General features: G+C 37.9%; 2 protein-coding genes across 2 annotated transcripts in view; one reads left to right on the top strand and one right to left on the bottom strand.

Moving 5' to 3' along the window:
- Positions 1-1645: 1645 nt before the first annotated feature.
- Positions 1646-10983, top strand: glrx (glutaredoxin (thioltransferase)). The gene is made up of 3 exons (XM_061727831.1): positions 1646-1910; positions 8410-8544; positions 10559-10983. The coding sequence occupies exons 1-2, from the start codon at positions 1704-1706 to the stop codon at positions 8521-8523; spliced, it is 321 nt and encodes a 106-aa protein (XP_061583815.1). The 5' UTR covers positions 1646-1703; the 3' UTR covers positions 8524-8544; positions 10559-10983.
- rhobtb3 (Rho related BTB domain containing 3) overlaps positions 9522-11218 on the bottom strand; it is a 41997-nt gene continuing 40300 nt past the window's right edge. The window contains exon 13 of the mRNA XM_061727833.1: positions 9522-10699. Within this exon, the coding sequence (XP_061583817.1) occupies positions 10581-10699 (119 nt within the window). The 3' untranslated portion in view covers positions 9522-10580. The remainder of the gene's footprint in view (positions 10700-11218) is intronic.

Below are 11218 nucleotides of genomic sequence, written 5' to 3'. Positions count from 1 at the left end.
ACTGACTGAAGCCATTTGTCTATTTACTGTACTGAGCGAAATAACCGGAGTCAAATTCCCTGTCTGGCATGTTCAAACTTGGCCAATAAACCTGATTCTGATTCTGAAGAATGGGAAATAAATCCTGCAGTACTTCAACTGGCCACTAGGATTTCCAAAGACGCATGTTAAACATGCATAAATATGCAGCAAAAAATAAATACCCAATTATAGACACAATTAAATAACCACTCGTTTGTATAATAATTGATTTAATACAATTTAACCATTATATAAAGTAATGCAACAATAATACTTCTCTGAATGTGAATGTTGTGCTTTGGCTGCCTCTTAATAGCAGTTCTGCATCTAAAAAAACCTGTTATGCCCTTAAACTGATCAGAAAAAAACTAAAGTGGAACAACACTGTGGATTTACATATGAATGAAAAAATGTATGAATGAATGAATGAAAAAATGTGTTGGTCACTACCAAGCATGTAAACTTAGGTCACGACCAAAGGGTCAGGGCTGAAGCCTCGGCTTATGAATGCCCCCCATTCTTACATTTCAAAATGTCTTTTGTCGGACATGTTTGATACATTTTCCTTGTAATAAATACAACAAATGAATAATAGCTAACAACAAAAAACATATGCACATTTACATGCATACCTATCTACTTATGACGTACCTACACATATATCCATACATGTACATACATACACATACATCCATACATGTACATACATACACATATATATCTACATGTACATACATATAAGCACATTACATATCCACATACATATGTACACTACACATGCTTACACTTACATACATGCATGTATCTGCACACACATATGTTAAAAAAAAAAAGATTATTTAAATGTTTATAAAAATAATACTCAATGTACCCATCCTTTTGTTTCCTTTCTTTATGAAATAATTCCATTACCCGGGAACAAGTCTGTACTTATCCATCATCATGTCTTTATACGTTTTTTTTTAAATTCAACACATTTTTGCTATATTTTAATGTGTTATATGTTTCTTTAATGCACAGACGGAACTGTTTCTGCAGATGTGGCGCCGGTGTTCTGCCAATCTTTGCTACCCGCCGAGAAATGCTACTTGGTGGTTCTGCGCATGCGCACAGTGGATTTTCAAAGTTTGATTGCCACGCCAATCATTTTTTTCACGATGTAAAATTGATAATATGGGATGTTGAGTATTTGATCCTTCAAAATACACTACCCATGACATGAATTGCATTACACTTTGTGAACATTATGCAATAAAGAGAGAACAAAAACCAATTCTATCGCTTTATTTGATATTCATTCAGTCGTTCGCCTTTATTTAGTCAGGCAGGTCATTAAGAACACATTCTTATTTACAATGACGGCCACTTGGGGGAAAAGGAAGTGGGTTAGGGAGTAAAAAACAGTAAAATTGTAGCTCTACAAAAGTAGAAAACCATTAGGGAGCATTGTTTGGCAAAGCAGCAGAAATTGTCAGAACACCGGAAGCTGTGTGTCTTTAAGATCCCCCCGCGTCAACACTGACAGCAGCGGCTCTGACTGAAGCCTGATTCATGGTTCCGCGTTACACCAACGCAGAGCCTACGCCGTACCCTACGGCGTAGGCTGTGCGTCGATTTAACGCGGAAGCATAATTCAGGCTTCACTCCCCCATCGCTTTCACAGACTCAGCAGGAGACTTGAAATGGCGCAGGAGTTCGTGAAAGCTCAGATCAAAGGGGACAAGGTGGTGCTGTTCATCAAGCCCAGCTGCCCGTACTGCGTAAAGGCCAAAGAGGTTTTGTCCAAGTACAAGTTCAAGCCTGGACACCTGACGTACATTGACATAAGCGGCCGCAGCGACATGGGCAGCATGCAGGACTACCTGCTGGAGATGACCGGAGCACGCTCGGTAAATACATACTGCTTTCTGCACAATATACACAATATCTCACAATATCTCACAATATCTCACAATATCTCACTAACACAGACGCGGTGGGTTCAGCTGCTCGCTCGGTGTTTGTGAAAAACCAAGGAGCGGATGTAATGTAATCTTTTTAGTGGAGACATGCTACACTTACATGACTTCCTGAATAATACACGTCATGTTTATTATTCAGGAAGTCCTTAAATGTAGCGTGATTAAATGCTTACTCATTCTTACTCATTCTCCCACATGAAGCCCTTTCGTGAGAATCAGAGATCAGTTTCCAACATTAGAGGAGGAACAAAGAGCTGCTGAGTTTCTGTCAGACAGGTCTGCCGGGGAGCAGCTCATCTAATCCCTTTGTGCGTTTTTGTTGTTGATTTGAACCAGAGGTGGACAGAGTACTCGACCCCAGTACTTGAGTAAGAGTACAAATACTACTGGTCAAAATCTACTCCGTTACAAGTAAAAGTAGCTCAGTCAAAATATTACTCGAGTAAGAGTAGAAAAGTACCTGCTTTTAAAGGTACTTAAGTATCCAAAAGTAAATGCTTTTACATTTACTTTAAGTAAAAGTAAGAGTAAGAGTAAATTTCTTATTTTCCACATCAGTAAATTACTATATTTTTTCTAAATTAATTTAAGGATCTTTTAACTCTTGTTTCTGAGAATTAACTCTTTGAAACCAGCTGCACTGATGTGCTGCTTTTAGAACCACAATGTTATATAAAACCTGCAGAAACACCAAAAACAAATCAAATAAATGGGATCATAAGAGGACAGCAGATGATGCAGAGTTTATTAACAATCATGAACTGAAACCAAATGAACCTGCACCATCCAACTAAGTCTGGATCCCCCTCAAAGACCACTGCTTTACAAAAAACTACATCTCTGCTTTCAATAACTCAATGTTGAAGTCACTTAACTTTACAGGAAGGACATGTACCAGTACAATATAGCAATATAGAGACGACTCAGCGGATTGTCTTTCTTCTCATGACGCAGGCGTAGCCGTTGTTGCGGCTCTGTCTTGTCTTGTTTTGGCTCTGTCTTGACAAACGCAGGCTACTTTGGCGGTATCGTTTTGAGGAGGCTTGATGTATTTCCGCTTTACGTACATCCCAGTGGAGAGCGTGCACTGTGATAGGTCTCCTCCTTTGACAAAAACAGCTTGTGTCCAATAGGATTTTAGGGAAGAAGAAAAGAGAGCAGACCTAAAAGTTACTCGAGTAAAAGTAAAAATATTTGTCTTGGAAATGTATTCAAGTAAGAGTAATAAGTACCAAATAAATCTAATACTCAAGTAAAGTACAAATCCTCTGAATATGTACTTAAGTACAGTACTCAAGTAAATTTACTCCGTTACTGTCCACCACTGGAGGTGGGTAGTAACGATTTACATTTACTCCGTTACATTTACTTGAGTAAGTTTTGGGAAATGTTGTACTTTTAGGAGTAGTTTTGGATCACTGTACTTTTTACTTTTACTTGAGTAGATTTGTGAAGGAGAAACTGTTCCTCTTACTCCGCTACATTAGGCCACGTTGAGCTGTTACTTTTCTTTTATCCCTTTTATCCACGTACGCGTCAATCTCATGACATCACTGGGTGATTCTTTGGGAAAAATGTTTGTTTTTGCATGTTTTATCACATTTACACGGACTCAAACACACAGAGTTTCTATGAGTTCATGGGCTTGTTCTAGTTCTGCCTGCATGGTTAAAAAAGAAAAGTACAAAGGCTTGAAATTTTGTGCTACTTGTGCTTAATTCATTTTTTTATTTTGTTATTATTTTATTATTTATTAAAGTACTTGAATTTACTTTAAGATTTTTTTAATTTAAGATATTTTTTATTTTTTATTAATTTTAATTAATGTTATCATTTTAGTGATTTAATTTGCCTGAAGATGATTATTTTGTACTTTTGTCTGTTTGAATGGTTGTTAAAAAAATAAATCAGACGTTACTCAACAGTTACAGAGTAGTTTTCTCACCAAGTACTTTTTTACTTTTACTTTTAGTAATTATTTGGATGACTACTTTTTACTTCTACTTGAGTCATATTATTCTGAAGTAACAGTACATTTACTCTAGTACAATTTTTGGCTACTCTACCCACCACTGGTTTTTGTTGTTGATTTTAACCAAGATATTGATACTGATAGATTTCAATATGTTAAATTAAATAATGTAAAATCGGAAAGAGTCACCTTCGGTGTCCCACAAGGCTCCGTGCTAGGTCCTAAATTGTTCATATTATATATAAATGATATTTGTAAAGTGTCTGCTGACGACACAAACCTTTATTGTTCAGGGAAGAATGTGGAACAGCTGCTGAATGTGGTGGAAGGAGAACTGAAAAATGTGAAGGCATGGTTGGATATCAATAAACTATCATTAAATCTAACTAAAACTAAGTTTATAATTTTTGTCACTAGAAAAAAAATCTAATAAAAATTTAAATTATTGGTATGGAAATAGAAAGAGTATACGAAAATAAGTTCCTGACGGTAATAATTGATGATAAACTTAGCTGGAAATCACATATAAATAGTGTAAAATCAAAAATGTCTAAAACCCTAGCAATATTAAGTAAAACACATTATATCTTCTGTCAAAGAGCACAGTTTTTGATGTATAACTCACTCATAGTTCCATACATGACTTATTGTGTGGGGGTATGGGGTAACACCTATAAAACAAACTCTATTTTCCTGTTACAGAAAAGAGCTTTAAGGATAATGAATAGATCTGACTATTATGAACCAACAAATAATCTCTTTATTAAATATAATACTCCAAATTCCATGATATAGTAGAGTAGAGAAAACTGTTTTATTTGCCTTTAAAGCCCAGCAGAAACTGCTTCCAAACTGCATTCGGGATTTGTTCCAAATAAAAGAAACCCGCTATGACCTGAGGGGGAAACTCATGTTTGAGATGACGACAGCAAGAACTAATATTAAAAAGAGATGTACATCAATTAAGGCAAGAGAAATATGGAATAGTTGTGACAACGACCTAAAAATGTGCAGTTCTATCTACAAGTTTAAGAAAATGTTTAAAGAAAATATTGTAAATAAATATAAAACACTATAACTATAAAGTATATTATCAAAAACATTCTAGAATGTGAAACGTCAATTTTATATTTTGTCTTATTTATTTTTTGTCTTCTTTATGCATTGTTTGTTTCCACAGATTAATGCTAATATTTCAGATTTAAGCTGATCACAAGAGAAAAAGGGTAGGCACTATAAGCTACGGCTTCAGCTATACCTTTTCGGCAAAAGCAATGTTTGTTTTACTCTTTTCATTTTGTTATTTAAAATAACTTGTACAAGACCGAAATAAAGACCATTCATTCATTCATTCATTCATTCATTCATTCATTTTGACCAAGATGGTGTGTTGATGATGCCAGAGTTGTGGTGTAAAGTCTTGTCCAGCACAGTTCAAAGGTCGCTCTGAGACTCTCTGAGATTCATGTAAATGACGCTTCATGCTTCCAGAGAAACGTGTTTAACCACTGGAGCTCTATGAATCCTGTCATCAGGGACGTGTTCCTGCTGTTTGGGAAGAAACTATGCGTGTTCTCAACCTATGTTTTTTTTTGTTTTTTTGTTGTTGTTGTTTTGTTTTGTCTTTTTGACCTACTCCCGACAGACTGCAGGGCAACCCCAGACCATAATACTGCCTCTTCAGGCTTGCATGGGGGTCAATAGTGACAGTGATAAGCAATCAATCTACAACGGTGTCTGGAGAGACTTTATCACCATCTTCCATCACTCCAGAGTCCATTCTTTTATGCCTCCTTGACCTCACGGATAACTTATAATAATAATAATAATAATAATGATAATTAGTAATTACATTTAAAGGCTATGTAGCTGTTTAGTCTCAATGCCTTCTGTTCTCCCTTGGCATTTTGTTTGTGCAAATAACTTTTGACTTGTATTTCCATGTTAAAACATTAGTTTCAGTTTCATTTGAAGAAGTATTTGCTTACTTTTAGGAAGTCTTATCTGGCTCTGCTCTTGCCCTGTGGTCTCTGTAACTGTGGTGTATTGCTGTACGGTTCTGTCACACATCCACCGTGATGAAACTATCTCACAGTAGCACACCGGACATCATGACAGAGGCAATTAAGAGACCCAAGGAAGTAATGACGGAAGAGATATCGAGAGAGTTATCAAACTAAAATTGTAAAACTTACTCTGCACCGATAGGGAGACCTACTGACCCAAGGAGGTGCAACACGTTTCCTTGTGCTGCTTCACTGACCGTCAACTTTAGTGACAGTTTCCTTTACAAAATCCAAGACGTGTTTGTTCTGTCTTTCTTTTTTATCGACCAGGTACTGTTATAAGTTAAAATGACTGTGCTTGAGAGCATAGTTTGAGGTGTTTGACATAAATGAACACTGTCACTTTATTTGGGGCCACACAGGTTTGAAAATATGTTATTCATTGCTTTTTTGCAATGTTAGTAATGGTATATTCTCATTAGTAGTTATAAAGTTCAGTTTGTTTTAGAAAGAAATTGGATAAAATTGATTTTTCTCCCAGCCAGATGTCAGATATTATGAATTTACATTAGTTATTGAATGCACCATTAGTAATCCACCTCCCAAACCCTTTATGACACTAAAAACCACTAAAAAAAAAAAAAAGTTTAAACATTTTAAACATTTCTTTTTGACTTGTGTATTTCCCACCAGTTGGCTGTTATGTTGCTTCAACATTCAGTTCAATTCAGTTCAGTTTAGTTCAATTTAAAATACTTTATAAATCCCCAGTGGCAAATTAATCAACATGCATGAAATAATGCTGAAGTATAAAGGGTTGTTCCAATGATACCCAGTTAAACTTGTGTCTAGAAACAAGATTGTGCCTAAAGGAGGGATCAGTATCAAATATCCATGGTCAAGTGCAGATGAGTGAAATACAAGTGGAAAATACTTGCTGCATGCCGTAGAGTGTGTTCTCCTATTTGGTACCAATGTGGTTAAACAGTTATTGAGGGAGGTTTGTGTTGAAATTTACATTTGCATTGATGTGCGATATGAAGGATTTCAAAGGAAGCTCATCCAAAGCATTGGGGTGGCTGACTCAACAAAAAGTATCAAAACTCAAGAATGAATAATAGATAGTTTTAGTGCACTTTATTTTCATCACCATATAAGAGCATCTCTTTTGTTTCTGAGCAAATTAAAATTCTTGCATCAACTGAAAATGTATCGTTGCTCCGCAGCCGCTGTCCAAGGCTTTCTACAGTGCTGAAATATCTGCACTACGGACGCAGACCTATATCGCACAGCATCTTACTTTCAAGGTGCATTCAGAGGTTAAAACAACCCTATATAGATGATAAGGAGTGTAAACCTTTGATGGAGACAAACACTTTGCAAACTGAAGCAGTTTTAAGTGAGAATAAAATATATTTTTGCTGCATTATAGCCATTAATTTTAGCATGTGGGACAATCGGCCTTCATCAGAATGAAGAGAAAATTTAAGCCTCTGAAAAGACTGGGGTGATAGTGTGGATAGTCCCGTACAGAAAAATGGAGGTAATTTAACATATATGTAGACGCAATATAAATGAAATAGAATATGTCTACAAAAAGTGTATATTTCCATCATGTTATAAATCTGTCGACTATTGATGTCACTGACTATACACGCCAAAGGAGGAGTTTATGGCCTCTGCTTCCAATGAACTGAATTACTTAGTACTAAGATTTATGACAAATACATAAATAAAATAGAAGCAGAGAGTTAGTGGATCAGCTGTCAGACTGTAGGCAGCGCCTGGTGGCCATCTCAGAGCAGAAGCTCTGTTCAGGAGGCCGAACAAAGAAGTCTTTTACTGTGTCGTAACGAGTCAGTTTATGAGTGAGTGACAGGGAACAGACGGAGCTATAAAACCAGAGCAGCAGATGCTGCACACTGGTAAATGTTGCCCGGGTCCACAAATTTGGTACATTTTGCTGCCAACAAACTGAAACTCACCTCATTTTTTCTTGGTACATTTTGAATGTTACAGTTAATAACATTTTATGTTTTTCTGAGGTCGGTTGAGAATTAAATATCAGTTTATGAATTTGCAAATTATTACTTTCTATATTTATGTACCGTGTCCTGATGTTCTTAGACACGTGTTGTACGTTCACACCAGGACACGAAGCATGTTTAATAATATGAAGAATGTCTCAATTTACAAATGATCGCTTTGAAAATATGTTTGTCTCAATGATAAGGAAATTTGCTCTGATATTGGTTTTACATATTTATTCTTAATCTACATTAACACACAAGGAATTGAACTGAAACGAAGGGTTACTACTGTAAATGCATCCTGACATCAACGTTCAACGTGCCCATTTTAAGGATGATTCTCTGTCACCTAACATCAAGAATGAGTTCAGTATTTACAAGCTCCATCCCTTTTTTTTCTTATGCTGCTTGAAATGCAGGTCCCGCGGGTGTTCGTCGGTGAGAAGTGTGTTGGGGGCGGGGACGACGTGGCAGCGCTGCACAGCAGTGGTAAACTGGAGGGGATGCTGCAGTCTATCGGGGCCCTGCAGTAATCGCTCCAGCTCCACTTCAAGGTACAAGGCTCTGCACACATCCTCCATCTTCCTTCAGCCTCCACCGCACGTTTATATACTATCATCTCAGTGGTGGGATGCAGCGGTAAGAGGTTCGGCACCAGGTTAGCAAATAGTGTAGAAGTGATTGAAGAAAAGAAGACGTTGCCGTCGACACAAACCCCAGTGGCCTGATCATTCTAAAACATGTCTTTATTTAAAGTCAGACGCCATGATATTTACAGTCTGTACAGCTCTGTGCCCTGTGCGCATCGTCGCACACTGCAGTTGACTTTGTTTCACAGTCCAGAGTTTCACCTGCTTTTTACTCATTTCATGAATCGATTTGGATGTTTCCTAGAAATTCTGAACAGATGCAAACGTTGCTGCTTTTGCACCTGCAGGTTAAATGCACACCCATTACAGATATCACCTGAACAAATGTATCAAGATCAGGTCTTATTTTGGTCGCTTGATTGAAACTATATACCAAGCCTTCCGCTACATTATTGCGCAAATGCTGCTAAAACTAGATACAAACTATGTTACACGTGGGATGCTGGCCGTTATATATTAATAGTAATCCATGAAATGAACAAATAGCTGCAAAAAGTCTCTCTTGATTTGTGTTCAAGGATTGTTAGACAGATTTAGCTGTCTTTTATTCATAATCTCCTGTTTTCTTTTCTTTTTCTAACAACTTATTAGTAAACAGCAGTGAAACATTAGACTGTAAAGTAGTGCCACCCTGTTGTCTTAAACTCCACGTTAAAAAAATGTCCACATATTGTATAGTTTACAAAAATAATTGCAGCACCATAAATCATTATGATAACAAAAAACCAACCGATAAAATAAATACTGTGTATCAACCCAGAGGCAGCAAAGTGTTTACGGTACTCACTAATGTTCATGATATGGTGGTTTGTTCCACATCCACCTCCTCCAGTCCTGCAAAGGCTTCTCCCTTGTTGTGACGGAGAAATGATCTTCACGAGGACTGACTTTAACTCCCCAAATAAATGGTATAAAACTCCAGCTCAAAAGGTTTTAAATTTCATTTTAATTTGCTTAGTTTAATGTGAACATTTATTTTTGAGCCACTTTTTTTTTAATTAAATGGCCTCATTTGACTCAGACGAGGCTCAAAATATATTCCATCTGACACAATAATAAAATCAGTTCAGCTCACTGATGTTGCATTATAGATGTGATGAATCTAATAAAATAATTGTAATTAAATTGGTCCTGCTCACGAGCTCAACTGAGTTTCTGATATATTACAGATGAAAACGAGGACGCCTGAACCGGCGGCCCGGTCCGTTGCTGTAATTACGCTCTCCGTCTTAATGTCTGTCCGCATTCTGCTGAAATGCAGATTTGGCTACTGACAAATGAAGGCTCAAGAGTTCAGTGTAAAAAAAATGCTGGATATGCACACGTCTTTAAATCCAACAGGACACAGATGCGTTATGAGGCATCATGGGTTTAATTTATGACACGTTCGCCCCGCGTCCGCTGTAAGATAGACACACGCCGTCAGGTATCGCGTTGATGAGCCGCTCTGCCTCTTTCAACCTGAAGCTACATTACACATGATCTGTAGCTCGCAGCCATCTGCCCATGGTGCTGGTTTGTGTTTCCAACAGATGTTTGGGTATCTAGTATATTATTTATACTCACAATGGAGCCATTTTGCCACTCTCCATCTTTGAAATTCAGTACTTTGCATCAGCCGGTAGAAATATAATCTATCACAGAGCTCTGGCCGGAGGCCAGACGGTCATTTTAAAATCATATTGGGTTCTAAGGATCAGTCGTATTGCCCACGATGGAATCATCCTTGAACAAAAAGTCATCCCTCTGGAGGAGGGAAAGGGAGAGAGAGGTGTGTTGCAGCTGCTTGTCCACTTCTTTGTCTGATTTATCGTTGAACTTCCTGCTCTGCAACGTTGAAATCCCCCACATCTCGTCGTCTCCCCCTCTCATTATGTTCTCTTTGGACTCTCTCCCTTGCCCCGCTCTCTCTTCGCAGGGCTTCGCGGGTCTCGACGTGATCACATGACGATGCAGCGGGACTTGCGTAGTTTGCGGCGCCGCTGCTGGTACTCGCTGAGCTCCTGCAGGTAGCCCCTGGACGGCCAGCGGAGCCTCTCCACCTGCTCACGCTCCTCCTCTGGAACACACAAATATGGATATAATCTCATGCAAACACAACTATGTGATGTTTTGGTAATAAAAACCATTAAAAAAATGGACTGCATGATCACATATAAACAAACAGCTGCCATGAGCACTTAAAAGCATGTTTTGTTCTTTCCCCCCAGCAAAGAAGCACTTAAGAACCTAGGCGTCTTCTTCTTTGTTTCAAAATGTTACTCTGTACCCGTCCAGCAGCCTTAACCGAGTCTTGTGTATGTATGACTTTATAAGACAATAAAACATGCTTGTGGTATGAAACGTAGCCCTTAATGTGTGTTAATAACGGCCTTTAAATGTTGTTTCTTTATACTCTTCCAAATGCAAGAGGCTCTTGTAAACAAAGAAACCTGCAGTGCTGAACAAACTCCATGAGGATGTTGTTTTTAAGCAGGCCGCGTGCTAGGTAAGCACTGCTAACCTGTGCTGTGTTACCAGGCATCCAAAAACGTGTCTGACTATTTAAACTCCAACCTCACAGCAATACGCAGACCTG

The sequence above is a fragment of the Cololabis saira genome, chromosome 8, assembly GCF_033807715.1.
Source record: "Cololabis saira isolate AMF1-May2022 chromosome 8, fColSai1.1, whole genome shotgun sequence".
NCBI lineage: Eukaryota > Metazoa > Chordata > Actinopteri > Beloniformes > Belonidae > Cololabis > Cololabis saira.
Note: the sequence above shows the minus strand (reverse complement) of the source record. Positions and strands in the feature narration are given on the sequence as shown.